Source organism: Lissotriton helveticus, chromosome 7 (genome assembly GCF_964261635.1).
Source record: "Lissotriton helveticus chromosome 7, aLisHel1.1, whole genome shotgun sequence".
Taxonomy (NCBI): Eukaryota; Metazoa; Chordata; class Amphibia; order Caudata; family Salamandridae; genus Lissotriton; species Lissotriton helveticus.
In genome coordinates, this window is record NC_136068.1 from 1,690,591,334 (window position 1) to 1,690,612,999 (window position 21,666).

The window sequence follows — 21,666 nt, forward strand, 5'->3', positions numbered from 1 at the left end:
CTGTGGTGGTGAAGCTTGCACTTTCACTGCATTACCTGTGCCTGTCTGGTGTGAATGAAGCTTGCTGTTATCTACAGAGTACCTCTGGAAGGCCAAGTACCTCAATATATACTGATTCCACACCAATAAATATACATAGATTGAAACTGCAAGAACACACATCACGAATAAAGAAGCGTTATTACATCGCAGCCCATATTATAACGTTGTTGAAATGTGAACATTAATACAAAGATCATTTATTAGAAAATGTTTGATACATTAGTAGCAACGAATACGATTCATTTGGGATTTTTGTCCTTTAAAACCTTTTTCTTATCTACAGTTCTCCAAGAATGATTTCTAAATGGGTTAGCCCGAACCTTCCTTGGGAGGAAAACCAAATGTCCCTACTTTCAAGGCAGAAAGGAAACTGTCCCTCATTCTAAAGGCCACATACTTCTCACAGAGGAGGGAAGAGGCCAGAGTCTGCACAGTTCAGCTTAAAGACTGTCACTGTAGTGGTTGGTCATTTCAGCCACTCTTTGTTTGTACACCTCTGATCTGCAGGGTGACAGCTCAGGTCCAAACACAGGCAGGAAGGCTTACAGGGAAAGGGGGGATTTCTTGGCAGGTTGGTGGCCTTTGTATCGTGGTCGTGCTGGTTCAGCGACATTGAAGAGTGAAGCTTGACTCTCTGGACCCAGTGGCTGATTAAAAGATGTCCATGGTACAGCTCGGACACTCCTATCCGACCCACCCAGCATGCCTTTGGTTCTGATGCAGGCCAGCATTCTCCGATGGGGAACTCTCCCATCCTGTGATTGTTGCAACAAGGCTTGGCTGAAGGAAAGAGTTACATCCTCGTCCCCAAGAAGGTTTCACCTGTGCAGAGTGCTCAAGTTTAGAAAATTAACAAAACTGAAAAGCATTTCGAAAACTTCATATCACATGAAGTGATATCACACGTTTGGCATCAATGACAAAAGTGGAAATGACATCAGTGAAAAGTAAATATACAAGTTAAGTGAATAGAATAACCCCTAGCATTCAGCAATGTAGACTCATGGCTTCCAAAAGCAGTGGAGCAGCATTCAGGTGTGTGGAAAGTAGTACATCCTGTCACAAGGTGTGGTTTGTGGCAGGGCGGGATCTCACACCGAAGGTGCCACAGCTTCTATAAACTGTGCTGCACACAGAAAAGCTCTGAACAGAGTCCCATTTAGAATTCCAGGTGTAGATTTTGGCACCAAGTGTGACATTTATCAGACTGCGAGTGAGAACAGTGAGCGATACCTCAACACATCCCAAATGTGTGAGTCTAACTTGCAATGAACACTGGTCCATAGCCCTGGCCCAGCATACCTCAACAATCGCATCTACCTTCACCAGACACCTAGGCTCTTCTGGACTCCTATTTGCGCACAACGCGTGCGTACGGAAAACCACAGCCGGGAGTCAAGCCTACTCCTACATCACCCCTAAAGCGTGGGAAGACCTGCCACTCCACAGAAGAGCCTCAGCATCACTGCTTGAATTCGGCAAAAAAGCTGAAGACCTGGCTTTTCGAGTAGTCCTACTAGGCCCTTGGTTTGGCTAGACTCACACCTGCTCAGTGCCAGCATACCCTCCCGGGTGGTACAAATCTGCATAACATAACATAACAAAAGAAGAATAAATGAGGCTTGAAGGTTCTGCCAGAGCATGCTGAAAACTGCAGAGTAGGACAATCGTCCTCAAATGGATGTCTAATGCAGTGCATCAATACTTTCCGAGATAGATATCCACCGGGCCATGCACCACATTAACCAGATTCACACCATATTTCACTGATGGAATATTCAATCTCTTCTTATGTAAAACAACCTCAAAGGCGAGTGTGTCTATCGCAGCAATATTAGACTTTCTTGTTTGTCCCCTGGACCCTTTCCTTAGTTTTGACACTCAATGGGCAATTTATGATATTGGTTTGTGTGCATTTTAGTAGTATCTACCATGTGCTTTAAAAAGAATGCATTGAATTATGAGCTCTAAAACTCCACCGCTCTTGGCAGGTGATTTCTGAAAGGACACATTTCTTGTTGTGGAGGTTTGCGCCAATGTTAAAACCTGTTGTTCAAGTTACCCTGGGTGTTTATTTCTTGACTGAACACGGAAGTGCTCTTTGCTTGCCCCATTGATGTACGTTATGAAGATATAGGCGTTGGGAGGCATGGTTGTTTTGCGATAGCAGGTAAATTTGTTTTACTAAAAGAAAAAAGCGTTAAGCCAAGCCACCAAATATAGTGACTGAATGTCATTTGAATCGAAAACACAAGACTCAATTTCTAAATTGAATGCTTTTTTTGAACTCAGTGTGCCTGTGGTTTATAATTTGTTGATTGTGACACTTGAGGTTTCTTGTGTTGGAAGTCTGCCTCATCAGGAAGCAGAAAAGAAACTTAAAATGAGCACACTTTGCCACTAGTGATGGCTGACTGAAGTCCATAGTTGGCATGATCATAGCCACCGTGCCCACGTAGCCCTTACCAGGTCCTTTCAGATACTTAGGTCAATAACAATATGCCTGTATATCTGTGTCTTTCCTTTAAAGCTGGAGGCGAAGATGAAGTCACGGTAGTCCACAGCTAAATGCGTGAAGGACCGTGGCGATTGGACATTCAACTCCTGGAAGCTGACGAATGTGGCTTTTTTGGCATCATAGCGGTACACCTGACTGAGCGAGTAGTCATTGCCAAGGATGGCGTAGCTGTGCTCATCTATGGTCAACGGCTGGAAGACCATAGAGCCACGAGAGGGGATGCGCTGGATCTCCTTGAACATGGATTTCTCCCACTTCATCACCTTGGAGTCTCCAATGAACCGTGTTAAGCAGACAAATACATCATCCTTGGCCTTGAAGTGCTTGACCGCAAAGACGTCCTCCATCTCAGGGATATCAGTTCGCAGAACAAACTGTTTGCTGCCTTTGTCCCACTGGTAGATCACTGGACGCTGGGAACTGCTGGAGAGAATCAGATGAGGTTTGTTGTCAATTTCCAGGTACTCCACATCTGTGTCCCGATACCAGAGGTGCAAGGACTGGTGAGAATAGAAGCCATATCCGTTCCACTTGTAGATTGTAGTAAACCCGGCCTTTGAGCTGTCAGCCACCACAAAGTACCACTCACCCTCCACCTGGAAGGTCTCAATGTCGTTTGGTTTGCGAACCTTGCGGATCTCAATGTCCTGGATCTTGACAAACGTTTTTGAATCTGCGTCCCTCTTGTAGATGTAAGATCCCCCAAAGAGCTGGGCAACAATGACATAGAGTGTGTCATCAATTACCAGGGGCTTGCAGGCCACAGTGGAGACACCTAGGGAAAGAGAAGGAGACACAAAGGGCTTAGGGAATAGGTCATTCAGAGACAGTCAGCTGCCTTTAGGCACATTCTGGAGTCAACTCATATACCGTGGGAATTGATAAGTAAATGAGGACGAGAATGGTAGAATTACATGAAAAGTTAGAACTGTAGTAATAACGGGAAATGATGGTATGGATAGTAAAACCATTGAACAAACTGAAAGCAAATGAATGGAATAGTAAAGGAATGTGAATGAGCGAAAATTCATACTTAGAGTGAATAAGAAAGAGCCTGGTGAATGAACAAATTGATGAGGAAAGAAATGAAATGATCAATATTAGTGTCATTAATTAAAGTAAATCTTTCTGAACACATTGGGGTCGATTAGGATGGCGGACGGATTGCCCCCGCCGGGCTGGCGGTAGCCACCGCTGGCTTGGCGGGGGCAATACATCCGCCATACTCCCAGGAAATGACCCCCCGCTACATTAGGATGGCTGGGGGGTCCGCGGCGGACGTGCGTACATATGGTGGTGGTGTCTGTGAGACACTGCCAACCATATTACGATGCCTGCGGTCCTTTGCATTTCCACGGCGGCGCCGTGGAAAGGCATACGGTCTTTGCTTTGGGTGCCCGTTGCGGCCCCCCAGTGTGAAGGGTGGGTGGGGGTGCACATGGGGGTACCTATGGTACCCCCCTGCGTTTCAAAGCACAACATGGCAGGCACCGCACGGTGCCTGTCATGTTGTGCTTTGAAACACGCAACATGCATTTTTAGCATTGCGGTGGGCGGTGCTTTCAACACCGCCCGCCGCAATGTTAATAATGCGGGATGCTCCCGCCACTGTAGCGGGTGCATCCTAATTCGACGCACAGGACCTCCGCCCTTATGGCGGACGGTCCCTTCCCATGACAGGATGGCGGACGGACAACGTCCGTCCGCCATCCTAATCGGCCCCTATATGCGTTGTTTTGGACTGATCACACGAAGTGGGCCTCCTAGTTGTATTTACATTGCCATAAGGAGGAGATACTACACACTCTGGGAGGTAGTTTTGCATTATAGATTTCTTCTGTAGTGTCACAGATTATACAAAGTTAGCAAATCACAACTCATTTATATTGTATCATCCTCCTGTGAGGAAGATGGAATGTTTTTTTAACTGAGAGGTGGAACTTTCTATAGGAGAGTTCCTGGCAGACTGGTGTCTGTGCAGCAGAGCTTGGCTAGAATCACCATTGCAGTGGCACTGGTCCTTTGGAAACTGCAGTTGCTTTGTGGCTCAGTTCTCCTTTGTGACACACAACTACAGGGCAGTTTATATAGGGATGCAAATATGGAATTATAGAAGCAGGGCTGTAAGACACAGCTCTTACAAGTCAAATCAGAAAGACAAGACCAAATTCTAGGTACCACATTGAGAAGTGTAAATCTGAGTAGTGAAGGGAGCATAGAACAAGGATTAGGGAGTCTCAAGGTTTGGACAGTTCTCAGTGTTAGGTTCAGCAGCATAACTGTATCCTGGAGCCTGCCATCAATGAGCACCATCTTATGCCTGAGAGCACATGGTCAGAAGTGTTTCGGGATGCATGTCATTGTCTCATTAGATTCCTTGTGTGGTTCATATAGACCATGCCACAGTAGTGCAGTAGAAGGAGTGTGAGCATTGCTGTTATTAGGGATGTTCCTAGTAATCGGGGTTAGAACATAGCACGTAGGTACGGTATATGGAAATTGACTCTAAAATGCCTTTTGACCATAATAGTGTGATCAAAATATTGTGAATACAATAATTCGAGGGACATAATATCAAGTGTGAATATATTGGTTTTCTGCAATAATATCATTGTTTAAAATATTAAACGTTGTGATATATAATATAGTTGTTTTTTAAGCTGTAATTTTAATATTTAGCAATTTAGTTTATTTTTTAATTATTTTTAATGAAACTTTTTTGTTTGATTCTTTCTTTTTTATGCCTTATTTGTTCTGGGTTGTTTGTTATTGTAAGGGGTAGGATGAGTAGTGTTTATGTAAATGCATTTATATTCATTTTAAGTATTAATGTATTATTCAGATTTAGAATCATTTCTGTGATAGTCATATGAAACATTATTATTGTTAAATTTGTTAAATACATTTAAAAATATATATATTTTAGGATGCATATTTGAGATTTGTTTTATTATCAGAGGTTGAGGGGGCTTATTGTGTGATGGGGTAGTGTTTTCGTTTGGGGGGATTGTAGTATAATTTTGATATTTGTTGGTATTACCGAAACTAAAGAAATGGGAATCTTTTTGGAGGGTATTATTTTAGTTTTTTTGATAAATTATTTAATTAACATTTTCAAAGAGCAACTACTATTTGTAATTTAAATATTAGAAAATGTGTGTATTTTTCAAAACGTTGGCTCTGCAAATTAATTTTTTCATTTGTATAAAGGGTTAAGTGCGTTACTGCTGGATTGGATAGGTCATTTTGATTAGTTACTTTTATTTGATTATTTTACTTTTTTAAATACCTGTTTTGTGGTTTTCAATAAAATTCAATTCCTTAAAATTGACAGACCTTTTGCTGTGTCATTTTCCATAAATCGAAAAAATAAATTTTCATCATTAATTTATGTATTATAAGTTTTACCATTTTGTAGTTTGGGTTGTGGTTTATTCATTTTACTATCAAAAATGTGTAGTTTGTTTGTATTGAAAAAAAGAATAGTACATTCAGCACATACATATTGAATAAAAGGAAATATATTTTAATCATGTATTTTAATTTATTTTACCATTACCCTAACATTTTCATAATTTAAAAACCTTTTATTACTCTAATTTAGGATAAATACATTTTACCCTCATCCCTCAAACTCTACACATTTTGGGCAATATTAAATCTCACTTCTTTCATGCATGCACTTTTCTGTGTTTTTCTGCATTGGAGTTTAAATATAAATTTTGCCCTTCCGAATTATGCAACTGCACAATGTTTCTTACATTTGAGTTATAATAGTAAATATCACCCCTTATATTTATGAATTTTCCCAAATTTTATTTGGATTTGCGTTAGAACATTTAACTGTACCCCTATTATTTAAAAACTTTGCCCCCAATTTTATTTGAATTTGAGCTAGAATAGTAAACCACACCTTGACTAATGCATTTCCTTATGTTTGTGAGGTGGGAGTTGGAAAACTAAATCTTTCATACTGATGGAACTCCATTGGCTCCCCATGCTGGCCCGCACCATCTTCAAAAACCAGGTGACTCAACACAAACCATTTCCAAAACAATCACTATCAGGACACCCTATTATCTTGCTGACAAGCTCACAATTTCTAGTGGTTCTTAGCCCACCTGCAACCAGGACACTATCATAATGCAGATTAAGAAGTGTAAAAACAGGGAAAAACACAAGATAGCAGGCCTTTTCCATCTATGCATCTAGGATCTAGAACACCATTCTCATATCCATCAGGACTGCCCCAACACTCCTTCAATAGAGGAAAGAGTTGGACACTCACCTCTTTAAAGCCCACTACATCACAATGCATTACACATCCACAAAACAGCCACCTCTCTGATCTGCTTGTCTTTGGCTATGTACAGTGCGCTCTGATGCATTTTGGCTTGGTTTCTGCTTTAGATGTACCATATATATCTCAATCCCAATATTATTTGGATTAGCATTAGAATAGGATACCCACCATTTTGAATAATGCACTTTCACCAATGTTTGTGTAATTGGATTTAGAGTAGCTTATCATGTTCTCCAATTAATGTTGGATAGATAGAATAGTAGATCTCACCTATTTTATGTATACACTTTCCCCAATTTTATTTTAATTGCAGTTGAATAGTAAATTGCACCCTTTTATATATGCCTGTTTTCCGAGTCTTACATTGATTGGAGTTAGAATTGTAAAATTCACACTTCTGATCACTGCCCTTTCCCCAATGATTTTGAGTTTGGAATTAGAATAGTAAGTCTTACCCCCTTCATTAATACATTTTCTCCAGGTTTATTTGGATTAGGGTTGGTAAATTAAATCTAAACTTCCTCCCACCACCCAAATGAATTCACTTTCCCGAATGTTTGTGGGACTGGAGTAAAGTAGGCAATCTCACAAGTTATGCACTATCTACAATGACCACCCCTGTTATTTATGTAAGTTCCTAACTTTTCATTTAATGATTTTCACCAAACTAATGTATGCACTTTCTTCAGTGTTTATTGGCTTGGAGTTAGAAAAGTATATCTCAGCCCCATCATAGTGAAAAATATTGCTTAATATTTGTAGGGTTGTAATTAATAAAGTAGATTTTAGAATTATTACACTCTTATCCGCTAAAAATGGTCATATCCTGGGGGAAGGGTACGGCCTGTGTCCGCACTCGGCTGAGAGCTGAGGCATTGTTATAAGGTCCATTCCATGAACAAATCAGCACACACATTGATCAATATTTTGTATCAAATGAGGGGTTGGCACTGGATGACACAGTTAAATGGGACGTCTTTCAAATGGTTATACAAGCACACTATATCAAGAGCTTATGGGGTGTTAAACAATTTTTAACCTTTCCCACTCCTCCTCCTCCGCTTCAAATGTCCAATCTGTCATGCTGCTCATCCAAGACTGGATGAACTGCAACCACCTCAAACTCAACCCGGACAAGACGGAGTTAGTCTTGACCAGAGGTGGTTGCAGTCCCTGGTCCCCTTCTCACTGGCCCTCCTCACTTGGTGTTCCCCCGCTCCCAGTTCCCAAGGTCAAGACCCTTGGCATCTTCCTGGATCCCTCACTTTCTGTTCACTCTCAGGTTAATTCGGTTGTTTCCTCCTGTTTCTTTTCCCTCCGAATCATCAGGAAGATCTCTCGTTTTTTTCTTTACCCGCCCTAAAAATTATAGTGATGGCTATGGTGCTTTCGCGCCTCGATTATGGGAACATCATTTATAACGGCGCTCCAGCTTACGCCATTCGCCGTTTGCAGCTGGTGCAGAACCAGGCTGCCCGCCTGATTCACGGCCTGCCCAAATACCATCGAGCCACCCCCCTATTGCAGGCCTTGCACTGGCTGCCGGTGAAAGAGCGTGCCCTGTTCAAGCTTGGTTGCACCACTTTTCAGGCTAAAATGGGCACCGCCCCGGAATTTATTTGTTCTGCCATCACCCCCTACATACCTGGACGAGAGCTTAGGTCTACTCATCAGGCTCTGTTAACCATTCCCCGCTTCAGCAAGAAAAAGACTGGCGGTACGAAATTCGCAGTGCTTGCTCCTGCGTTTTGGAACTCCCTTCCCTCGGAACTCCGTATGTCATCTTCCTATATCGAGTTCAGGAAGGGCCTCAAAACTTTCCTCTTTTCCCGAGCCTACAATGCTTAAATCCCCCTCCGCTCCTGCCTGCTTCCTCACAATCCAACAGCGCCAAGAAACCGCATGGTATAAGTGCGCTATACAAATGTTTTTAAATTCAAATTCAAACATATACTGAAGAATGAGATATTGGCAGTAGAAAAGGATATCAGGCAAGCTGAAAATCAGCTGGTTGCATACCTGATCGCAGCAAGAAACTTGGAGAGCTAAAAAGAAAGTATCCTGGATTGCTGGGCAGATTGGGAAACACAGATTACAAGGAGTTTTTGGCACCCAGGAACCTTGAAGATGATAAAGCGGGTAAGATGCTTGCCTGGCACTTAAGGCCAGATGCCTCTAGAACTCCAATAGGTGCCATCAGTGCCCCATATGATTCCATACTAAGCATGCAGGGGACCATTAACAATGTATTCACTGATCACTGGAAGTCATTGTAGACAGCAGGAGTGGGACTGGAATCACAATCACTGCATGATTATATTGATAACATTCCAATCTGTATGATCAACCCATTGCAATAAAAGGAACTTGAGGAGCCCTTGCAGAATGGTTCAAGCAACCATAGATGGCAAGAAACACGATGGCTAGCATGGACAGTGTGCCAGCAGAGTTCTATGTCACTTATAGGGCTACTATTGCCAACTGTTTAATCTTAACGTGCTAGGTGGCCAAGCAAAGAGGGGAGCTGCTGAGGCCTATGAGGGACTTCAGGCTCATGACTCCCTCCAAGGGGATCCATTGTTAATTGAAACTATTGATCAGCCAGGTTCCCAGGAATACAGGGTAGCCCCTTTTTTGCTTCTAGAGGTCTTTGAGGGAGGCACCTATAGTGTGAACCCTTAGATGTTCAGTTTTATAGACTACTTTCACTTTTGAATATAGCCTTATAACCCGCTTCGGAGGGATATACCGGTTGTTAAAGGCACTTAACTGAACGGCTCGGGCCTATATTGAGGTATAGCTGGAGGCAAAAGTGCTGTAAGACCATTAGAACATTCAACCCACTGAAGGTAGAATGTTCTAAATTAAAAAGGGAGAAAAAGAAAGACAAACATTGGAATGTGTAAGCAGAAAGCTTATACCAGCCATTCTAAGACCGGAGTCACTCCATTGTCTTCAGTGGACCTCTCAAAATTCCAATTTCTATTCAGGATTATAAGATTCTGAGTCATATTGTGGCCAATATCCTCCTTTCAGATCTGCTGAGGGTGAGCCACTCACACCAAAATGGGTTCATCCTATCGTGGAACACTTTTATGAATATTAGACATATATTGCTCCTGATGGATGGGGTGTAGAGAGAACATGTTTGTTCGGTATCTCAGGATATAGAAAAGACCTTTGTTACTGGGTTGGCCTTACCTTATGGCAGTACTTGAAAGGAAGGGGTTAGGTCCAGGGCTCGAGTCGGGGTACCACGCTGGTGGACGGCGTCCCCCCACTTATTTTACCGGGTGGACGCCATCCCCCCTGCACCTCAACCGCAGACCAAACCTACATTTCCAAAGGAGATTTGTAAAAACGAAAAAGGAACCGAAAAAACATGATCTCGCAGGTTCACTGCTGTACCTCTGAAAACACCGACTCCTTCATACGTTTGTTCTTTGACATAATAAAAAGTAAACGTTCTGGAATTAGTTATTCAGAGAAATTAGGTCTTTGGTTCCAGCAGAACACACTTTTCTTCAGCAGGGAGCATACGTAAATTACGTTTTTTTTTTTCGTTTCTGAATCAGGAAGTTTGAGAGGCAGGACGCTGCATACGCGCTGGCTTCGCAGATGCAATTGCATCTAAGGGGTGAGCGAGGGGAGGCAATGAGCCCGATGGTGCAAGCCACTTTTCGTGACGTCACTTCCTGTTGTGATGTCACTTCCGGTGACAGTGTCCCCCCACTTCTTTTTTTAGGACTCGTGCCCTGGTTAGGTCTAAAGTTTCTTGAATGTGTACAGGTGTTATATTTTGGAGCACTGGCCCGGGTACGACTGGACAGGTCACATCTGGGAGTTTTGGAGTCGGTAGGAGCACACACATAATGGGGGGACAGTCTGGAAAAGGAGGCGCTCATAAACGCTCTTAGTCATGATACTGGAGTGACTGATGGAGTTAGCCTGTAGAGCACCCGGGATAAATAGATTGTATAGGGAGTCCATGGTCTGTTGGTGTAGGTACCTGCAGCCTAAGGCTAGGTCATATCTGTATACTCCACAGTTGCCACTGTGGGTATTGTCGGAATTCAAAGAAAATGGGTATGATGAGAAGCCATGGTCTGTTGCCTGAGGCATGCATGAATAGGGTAACTTTACAACTTTCAGGGAATGGTGGGGAAATATGGGGTAGGACATGATCAATTATTGGTGCACAATACACTGGTGCAAAGGGCGCACCCTACTTGGACCCAAAGGAGCAGTCATTGGAGCAACACTGTAGTGCCTGCTAATGCACGGCAGTGGGTGAAAGGGAGTCATGATGTTGTATAACGCCCTGCAATCACAATTGCCAAGTAACTGTGTTGAGGCCCGGAATTGAGTGTTCAACTGCATGAGTCTGGAAATGATGGGCAAACAATGGGTGGCAGTGAAGGAAATCACTAAAAAGGTGTCCCATAACCTAACTTCTAGTTTATCCAGTGTATTCACCTGCATTAGACATATCCTACTCCGAAACGCATTGGATGTATTTTTGTAGGGGCCTCTTCCCAGCGTCCTACATGTGATAAGCAGGAAGCACACTTTTAACACATGGTGTAGGGTGGCCATCGGGATCGCAGATTGAGAGAGGTCTTGAGGGTAGTTTCTAAATTAGTTGGGAAAGATTTGAAACTGTTCCCCATTTTTGCTTGCTGGGTGTGATGCCAAGGCTCAAAACAATCAAATTGGACTTGCCCACTCACACTAAAATGGTGGTCTTGATATGGCAGGAGGCTATAGTCCACCTGGGCTGGAGGGGGAAATTTACTGCAGAAACACCAGTGTGGGACAGTGACATGCTCTGAGCTGTAGGAAACTTAAGGGGCTTTGCCAAATGAGACTTGATAGGCATTTCTAAGTTGGGGGATCTGTGTGCAAGGAATATCACTTATCAGCCAGTGAAACTTACCTACAGGTTAGAAATGCTCTCCATATTCTGCATCGTCCTACCACTCCAGAACAACCTTGGTAAAGGGGGGTGTCACTCTGATGAGTGAGGATGTGCGAGCAATTGGGGTCTTTCTTTCACATTGTTTGAAAGTGTCCACATATGCAGAGCTATTGGAAGGAAGTCTCTAGTTTATGGCCAAGTAACGGGATTAGGCCTATATGACTCACCTAAACGATCTCTCCTAATTAAATAGGGTGAAGGTTTGGTCCCAAAATGTCAGAACATTTGTTTTCTGTTAGTTCTAATTGTTGCATGATTAACCATCACTTGAAAATGGGAAATGGGTGGTCTGCCAACTCTCGAGGACTAGAGCTAGGACATGGACTGGTGCATGCTGGCTGAAAAAACAATATATGAGGGCAGAGGCTGCCCAAAGAAATGGGAGAAAATATTGGAATGCGTGGGGAGCATATTAAAGCCACTAAATGTTCATAAACCTTCATGTACAGCCACATACTTGGAAAAGTATGATAGGACACTGAACTGGGGCAGATAGCACGGGGTCACTGAGGTGCCACCCTGAAATCACAAGCCCCCATTAGCATGCTTGATTTGCTGGAGGTGCAAACTTCTTTGCACAAAATGCTAATAAGAACAAACAGTGAAGTAGGTTTATAGACCTATTACTGATACTATACAAACAATGCATTGAAATGGCTTTGAAGTCGCCGATGGCTTCATCGGTGGGACTTTGGATTTGGGACTTAAAAAGATGGGCGATGCAAAATTTGCTACCATTAAAGTACTGGCATGAAGGGGGATGCATGGGATTCAGGTTTGGGGCATGTACTTTATGAAGTTGAAAACAAAATCCGATGACAGGGCATCCTAAGTGTAGAATCGGGGGCTTGTATGTATGAGAGACATGCATCACTTTTGCACCATGTAAAGTGCTACATGCTTGATGCAGGCCACTCAAAAACCCAGCGTTGCTTTAAGTGGCCTCATAAACCATGAGTGAGGCAACACAGCACAATATGCTGAGTCACTTTCCTCTGCACCCAGAAGGCATTCCATGGGCGTTGCAGTGGGTTTTCTCTCACAACATCCATGGAATTTTACACTACCTCAGAATTGCAAAGTGGTATAAATCTGGGGAAGAGTCAAATCCGTATACCTCCAGAGGTGAGGCGTAACAAGGAGAAATATGTTAATTTCTCCACGTTTTTACCTCTTTTTAGATGTGCTGCACACATGGGAAGAGGAAAACGTCTTGTAGGATTGATTTTGTGCAGCAATCTCAAAATCTTCCCACACAAAAACAATCCTGCCTGCAATGGAGGAGGTGCCTACATTGGTGTTAGGCTGCCAAAACAGCGCCAGCGCAGGCAGAAAGGACAGGAATGGCACTGTATTGCCTACATACAGTGCATTCCTGCCCTTTCACTTTGGTGTAGCCTTGCTGGCTGCTCCAAACCAAAATGCCATTAATGAGGCCCTCAGTTTCTATGGCTACAGACTCGCTGCCTGGCTGCCCCTCGTGGGGAGGGTCTTCTGGTTGACGAGGTGGTGCTGAAGGCTCAGGATGGGGGTCGTGAGCCATAAACGTATGAATATGGTGGCCTATCTTACTTGATAGAAGTAGGGGTTGACCTGAAGAGGGGAAGTGTGATGTAAATTATACTTATATGGTCTGGGGTGGAGGGTGATATCAATGGTTCTTCAAGGATGCCTCGACTGGAGGGGGGCATGGCTACGGCGCCAAGGAAGATGGCCGCAATTCCGGAGAGCTCCGTTACGACGTGAGGTGATGGGAGCTTCACCGGGCGACTTCTCTCTTCTCCGACTACCGGACCAGTATTGGAGTGCGGCGGAAGGTGCGCGGCGCATTTTCGTGTGTCTTCCAGCCCACAAGAAGCTCTACTTGCCGGTATTTCTTTCTCTGCAGTTCCTGACGGCTCGCTCGACCTGCGGCCGCCATTTTGCGATATCTGCCGCATTTGCACTATGTGACTTCCCTCAATTATTTGACATGTTGGATATTTACTACTATTTCATGGACTCTGGAAATTGGCTGCTTTTAATTAACTTTTTTCAGTTTTTGATCTTCTCATGCTGATTTAATAGCATGTTTCTATCTTTCCTCAAGTTTCGGCCGCCATTTTGTTTTTGAAGTTTTCCTCACTTTGATCTCAGGGGGATTGCTATACTTATAATGACCTCTTCCTGCTTCCTGTAGACCTTGGTTTTGCTCCCTGCTACTGTGAATCAGAGCCAGGCGCCCTTGTTGAACCACTACTGATTTTTCAAGCACATTTACTGTCATTTGTCTTCCTTTTAGCGACTGACTTGTGCTGGGCTCTCCTTTTTCACATAGTGCATTTTTCAATTGACTCTTATACACAATGGCAACGTCACGCACAAACCGTGCTGTTCCTCTTCCACAACGCTCTGTTTCTCATGCGCCTTTGGAGGATAATAACCCCTTCAGTGTGTTGCAGGACTCATTCGATGATTCACAATCTGATACTGCTACCATCAAAGGCTCTGTTATTCCTAATTCGCGCTCCACAAAGCCACTTTCCAAAGCTTCCTCTCCATCTCCGAATCCTAACTCAGGAAAGAGGTCTAAAGCTAGTCCTCCTTCTCCTACAGGCATGTCGAGCGCCATTTCTATGGAACTTATTTTGGAGGAGATTCGAGCCCTTCGGCCTTACATGTCAGAGACCAATTCCCGCCTCCAGAGTCTTGAAGATTATTGGTCTCACACACAGCAGAGAGTGGTGGATCTTGAGGGTTCCCTGGCTTCAGCTCAAACGGTCATTGTCCAGGTTCCTACTATGCAGAAAGAGATTGCTTCTCTCAAGCAGCAGGTTGAGAATTTGGAAAATAGAAATAGACGTAATAACCTACGTATTTATGGCCTTGCCGAAAATCTTGAGGGGTCCAATCCAATTTCGTTTTTTCAATCTTTTCTTCCCACTCTCCTCAATATTCCAACTTCACCTCCTTTGAATATTCAGCGTGCTCACCGTCTATGTCCAGCGTCTCATTTAGCAACCGCCTCCTCTTCCGTAAAACCTAGAGGTGTCATACTGTACTTTCTGGAATATACTGACCTCCTTCGAGTTCTTCATGCTGCCAAACAAAAAGGAAAAATTTCATACAATGGCTCTAATCTTTTCTTTGCTCAGGACTATGCCAAGGCTACTGCAGACCGTCGTAAGCGATTTTTGGACATGAGACCTGCTTTACGGGCCCTAAATGCCCGCTACGGATTATTTCATCCTTGCATCTTTAAAGTCACCTATAATAACAAGACGACATCTTATGAAGATCCTGTTCGCTTGCAGCAGTTCCTGGATTCCTGTCACGCCGAAACGATGGACATTCCGCAACCATGATTTTTTGTTGCCTTTACTATTTTTTTTTGTGATGTCCCCTCTGTTTCCTAATGTGGGTTGTTCTGTGAAATTGTCATATAGCTGATGTGTCTTAATCTCTTATTTTGTTTCTCATATCTGTTATTTTTTCTCTCTCCTGTTCCTTTAGTTGCTGGTCTTGTGGTCCTTAAGATTTGTTATCCGTTTATGCCTCCTCAATTGCCCGGTGGTTCCTCCCCTTGCCGCGTCTCCGTGGAGTCTTCGGTCAATTGTGCTCCCTTCCTTTATGGCTCCTCCATCCCCAGTTCTCTTGTATTTTTACGGTATGTGTTTTGTTATTACATTGGTTATTGTTTTTATCTTCTTTTTGTACTCCCTTTTTCCTCTTTTTCCTTTCCTTTTCCTCAATTCTCTTCTTTTCCTCTCTTCTTCTTTTTCTTGTTTCTTATCTCATCATATATTGTGTCTTCCCTTCTTTCTTTTCTCTGCTTTAAGCGGTTCCTTGCACTTCTTCTCCCTTTTTTCAATTGTTGTACTGTTACTTTTATGCATGATTATTTATATGTTTCAAATGTTTTTTTAGACTTTTAAATGTCAATTAATATAATCTCTTGGAATGTTAAAGGTTTGGGGTCTCCTATCAAGAGACAGCGTGTTCTTTCTCACTTAGCTCATCTGAAAGCAGATATAGTGTTGTTACAAGAAATACATGTTAAAGATGTTGAAGTTTCTAAACTACGACGTAATTGGGTGGGTCAAGTCTTTGCTTCTCCGGGGACGGGAAAGCGTAATGGGGTTGCTATTTTGACTCATAAGCGTTTGAATGTTCAACTTGTTAAACAAGATAACGATACGGAGGGCAGATGGGTTGTTATATCGTTGTTGGTCAACAAAATCCCTTTGACCATTTTTAATGTATATGCCCCTACAATTCCTGATAAGTTGTTCTGGCCTCAAATTCTCTCCTCCACGATGCAGTATACAGATGATTATTTTATTTTTGGCGGGGATTGTAACACGATTATGGACCCTTTCCTTGATCGTAGATCCCACTCCCGATTTTCCCCGTCTCCAATCCATACTCAATTCACCTCCTTTATTGCCCAACGATCCCTGGTTGATTCATGGCGACTTTGTCACCCTACTTTACAAGAATACACATATTTTTCCCCAGTCCATTCTTCCCAATCCCGTATAGATTATCTTTTTATTTCCAAAGCTCTCTCTCAACTCATCACTCACTCAGATATAGGTTCCATTTTAATCTCCGATCATGCCCCGGTTTCACTTCAACTTGAGTTACTTTTATTTATTTATTTATTTATTTGCTTGTTAAGCGCGTGACTCAATTCCCGAAGGGATATCTCTGCGCTGTTACTTGCTTTTGGCAGATTACTGTAAGAATAGAGCTGGGGATGGGGGATCAGACAGGCTTAATATAGGGTAAAGAGGTATGTCTTCAGTTTTTTCCTGAACAACTCCAAGGTCCTGGTCTGTTTCAGCTCGGTGGGTAAGGAGTTCCACAGGATTGGTCCTGTGTAGGACAGTGCTCGGCCACCCTGTCTGGCTCTTTTTATCTTTGGGACCTGAAGCAACAGATGGTTGCTGGAGCGGAAAGTGCGTCCCGGGATGTAGGGCAGGAATTTTTCTTTCAGGTACCTGGGGCTGGTACCAAACAGGCATCGATAAATGATGTTACAGACTTTAAACTTGATGCGTTGTTTTATAGGTAGCCAGTGAAGTTGATGGAGAAGAGGGCGGGAAGGCGTTCTGGGGGGGGCATTGAGGGCCAGTCTAGCAGCCGTGTTCTGTACCACCTGAAGTTTGTCTAACTGTTCTGCATTAGCTGAGAGATATAGGCCGTTGCAGTAATCCAATCTGCTTATGATGAGGGTCTGAATGAGAGTTTTCCTATGGCTTTCGGGTAGGAAAGGAAAAGCACGTCTCAAAAGCCCCACCACATGGAGGCAGGCACCCGCCACTTGCGTGGTGTGCTCCTTAAGCAGGAGTGCCTGATCTAATTTGACGCCGAGATTTTTTGCTGTTTGTTTAGGGTTGGGTACGGGGCCCAACTCCAGAGGCCACCACTGCGGGGACCAAAGAAGGGTCGCCCCTCCAAACAGCATGACCTCGGTTTTTGATACGTTGCACTGAAGAAAGTTTTTTGACATCCAGCGTGCTACTGCCCTCATCCCATCAGCAAATGAAGACTGAATTGCCGGTGTTAGGGTCTGGAAAGGGAAGAGCAGCTGGGTGTCATCGGCGTACGATACAGGGGTAAATCCATAAGATCTTATCAGATTAGCTAAAGGGGCCACATAAATGTTAAACAGCGTGGGGCTGAGGCACGAGCCCTGTGGCACTCCTTTTGCTAGCTCTCTCGATGGTGAGGAATGAGAGCCCAGTCTGACGCCTTGTGTTCGGTCTGAGAGGAAGCTATGCAGCCATAACAAGGCTGTGCCTCCCACCCCCACATCTCTCAGTCTTTCAAGTAGGAGATCATGTGATACCGTGTCGAAGGCAGCGGACAGGTCTAACAGCACTAGAATCACCGACTCCCCCCTGTCCAGTGACATCCTGATGTTGTCGGTCACGGAGAGGAGGGCAGATTCAGTGCTGTGGTTGGGCCTGAAACCAGATTGGGATAGGTCCAGGCCCTCCGCTGCCTCGATGTAGTTCGACAGGTGGGTATTTACATGCTTCTCGGTGAGTTTACTGAGATAGGGTAGGAGGGATATGGGTCGCAGATTAGATAAATCCGACCAGGGAAGTGTGGTATTTTTCCTGATTGGATTTACGACTGCTTGTTTCCACTCAGACGGTACCTGCCCTTCGCTGAGGGATTTATTTAGTATAGTTTGTATGAATGGACCTAGGAAGGGGCAGAGAGTGGACATCATTCTTGCAGGTATGAGGTCGTTAGGAGAGCCAGATTTTATGTGGTTTATTAGGGGGGGGAGATCGGTATCAGATATTGGGGGAAAAGTAAGTAGCGATACTGTTCTTTGCTGTGAGGTCGTCCTAGTAGCGCTGACATTGGGGGCATGTCTGCCACTGTTAGTGAGGGTGGCATTCAGGATTTTGTCATAAATTATGTTAATTTTGCTCTCGAAGTACATGGATATCTCTTCGCAGAGTGGCAGAGAAAAATCGTCTGCGCTAGCACATGCAGTTGGTTTCACAAAGGATTCAAGAATTTTATATAATTCCTTCGAGGAGTTGCCTGCCTCTGAAATCTGCTGGGCCAAACTATTCTTGCGGGCTTTTCTGATGTTTTTGTAGTATGTGGATTGGGCCTCGGAGAAGGCTATCCTATCTACGTTGAGGTGTGACTTCCTCCACTTCTTTTCCAATCTTCTACACCCTTGCTTCTCACTTCTTAGTACTTCTGTGTACCATTTCTCCTTCTTGTGGGTGGGGAATTGTTTGTGGAGTTTGAGGGGTGCTAGCTTGTCTATTGCCTTTGTTAGAGAACCCTTGAATTTGATTAGGGTATCTTCTACTTTGTCTGTTGCAAGGGATGTGGGTATTTCCCAAACCTTCTGTAGTCCTTCTATGGTGACTTTATGCCATTGACGTCGCCATATGGGAGGAAGGGTTTTATGAGGTATCTGTTTATTTTTTGTTGGAAGGTGAAACTCCAGCAGATAGTGATCTGTCCAATCTAACTGAGTGGTGACTATACCAGACATAGTGGAGCAATTAGAAAAAAGTAAATCCAGAAGGTGACCCCCTTCATGAGTGGGGTCCGAATTATGAAGTTGGAGTCCAAGAGTGGACATGTCTTGAAGCAGGGACATGGATTCATTCAATTCAGGGTTATCTGCATGTATATTGAAGTCGCCAAGGAGGACAAAATCTTCCTTGGCTCTAATGTAAGGTGTCAATGATTCCATAAGGGAAAGAGAGAACCCTGCATTAGGCCCCGGTGGGCGGTAAATGAGTGCACCTTTCTTGGCGATTTTAGTGGAGAGATTAATCCTGAAGATTATAAATTCAATAGTTGGACTACACTTTTCCTCAATAATAGTTACTTTCAGGTGCTCTTTATGTATGATGGCTAGGCCGCCTCCTATTTTAATGGGTCGGTCCATGTGTAAGAGCTTATATCCTGAGGGGATTGCGATCGTAATGGCGGGGGTTGTGTGGGGTTTGAGCCAAGTTTCCGTCAGGAAACACAGATCAGGCTGAGAAGTGTGGATTAGATCCCATATCTGTAGTTGATGTTTTGGCATAGATCGTACGTTTAGCAGGAAACATTGTAAATTGTTTTTATATTGAGTAGGCTGTGGCATCTTACAATCTGGTTGAGATTGAGTGTTAGCTTGGAAGTGGCATAGTTTACATGAGAAGGGACCTTCTGGATATGTCCAGTTCACATTTTTGCAGCATAGTGGAAGAGCTGGTTTAAGGGCCAATAGGTCTGAGATGGAGTACCTGATGGGTCTCTGTGCGGCATGCATTGCGGGCATAGCCTCTGGCTCCTGGCTCCGTCCTGGCGCGGACGGGCGCAGACGGGCAGGTCTTTGGCTTGTCTTAGGCGCCGACTAAGGCGCCCCGCTGCGCGCAACCGCTGCGCGCTAGACCCGACGAGGGGCTAAATAGCCCTCAGAAGACAGCAGCTAGAACGCTGACTGCTCGACTTCCTGTGGGTGTCTGGCTCTTGCCTGCCCCGCCCTCCGCACAACGGTATTGGCTACCGAGTCGGACCGGGGCGGGCAGGCTGGATTATTGAGCACAGACAGAAAATGTGACCCTTAGCAGCTTTAGGCAGAGTGCAAATAGCAAAACAGGTGAATACAATTACTTCCTCCTAGTAAGGGGACTAAGCGATGGAGATTCAACAATTCCCTACTCCTCGATACTGCATTCTCTACCTCCTTTCTTCAATTTGCCTCCCTTTTCTTTAAAGAGAATGAATCCCCTCAAACTTCCCCTCAACTGGTATGGGACACATTTAAGGCTGCCTCTAGAGATTTCATCATTTCCTATGTTGCCAAGAAGAGACGTCTAAACACGCAATCTATCTCTACGCTTACCGCTCGTATTAAGCATTTGGAACAGGTATATTACTCATCCAAATCTCAATTTGATCTTAATAATCTTATTTCCGCCAAATTATCCTTCAATAAGTTATCCACCCAATCCGCGAATTTAATTTTACTTAAATCCAGTGCTAAATATTACTCCTCTCAAAATAAAGCTGGTAATATGTTGGCAAATTATCTTAAAGTTAAGAAAGAGCGCACCAAAATTGAATCGATTGTTTCCTCCACTAATATTATTCTTCATAAGGATGAAGATATTCTGGGTGAATTTTCTAATTTTTATCAGAATCTTTACACTCCTGAATCTCCCCCTTTGCCGTCAGACATTGATCATTACTTATCTTCTATTCCTTCTCCTTCAGTTTCTGTTGTGGATTTTTCCTCTTTAGACAAAGACATTACGTCTATAGATATTTTAGAAGCCATTCGTGTCCTTAAGAGGGGGAAAGCTCCGGGTCCAGATGGTTTCTCTATTGAATTTTACTCTCATTTTTCTGCTTTTCTTGTTCCTAAATTACTTCAATTATTTTCTTTCTTTATTTCTTCCCAAAAGTCTGCAGGTTCTTTTCAGGAAGCATTGATTTGCCTTCTCCCCAAGGATAATAAGGATCATACTTTGTGTAAAAATTATAGACCTATTTCTTTGATTAACCTTGATTATAACATTTTTGCAAAAATTTTAGCTTTACGTTTAGACAAAATTTTACCTCAACTTATTGGTAGGGAGCAATGTGGATTTATCAAAGGTCGACATTTATCAGATAACACGCGTTTATTTTTTGATGTCCTTAGTAAATCACAAACTTCCCCTCATTCTTTGGCTGCTATAGCTTTAGATGCAGAAAAGGCTTTTGACAGAGTTAATTGGCCCTTCCTTTTATCCTCTCTTAAATGGTTTGGTTTTGGGTCTCAATTTCTCTCTTATGTTTCTTTGTTATATTCTTTTCCTAGGTCTTTTATTTTTGCTAATGGCCTTGTTTCCTCTTCTTTTCCTTTGTTCCGTGGAGTCCGTCAAGGCTGTCCTCTTTCACCCCTTCTTTTTATTCTTGCTTTAGAACCCTTCCTAACAAAAATTCAACTCAATGCAAATATTTCAGGTTTCTCGTATGGTGATAAACAAATAAAGTTGTCCGCTCATGCTGATGACATTCTCCTTTTTATTTCTAATCCTCAAGTTTCTGTTCCTGCATTCCTTTCTGAAGTCTCTGATTTTGCAGCCGTCTCAGGGTATAAATTGAATGTCGATAAATGCGAGATTCTTCCCCTTAATAAATTCTGTTTTCATGCGGATTTTTTGATATCTTCGTTTCATTGGAATCCCTCCAAGATTAAATATTTAGGCCTTTGGTTTGCTCCATCCATTAAAGAAACAGTGGCTCTTAATATTAAGCACTTACATACTGCGCTCGCAGATTCTACGTCACGATGGCATCCGCTATTTTTATCTTGGTGGG

General features: G+C 43.4%; 1 protein-coding gene across 1 annotated transcript in view; it reads right to left on the reverse strand.

The window, feature by feature from the left end:
* Positions 1-219: 219 nt before the first annotated feature.
* LOC144770665 (leucine-rich glioma-inactivated protein 1-like) overlaps positions 220-21,666 on the reverse strand; it is a 124,650-nt gene continuing 103,203 nt past the window's right edge. Inside the window, exon 8 of the mRNA XM_078655380.1 lies at positions 220-3,335. Within this exon, the coding sequence (XP_078511506.1) occupies positions 2,518-3,335 (818 nt within the window). The 3' untranslated portion in view covers positions 220-2,517. The remainder of the gene's footprint in view (positions 3,336-21,666) is intronic.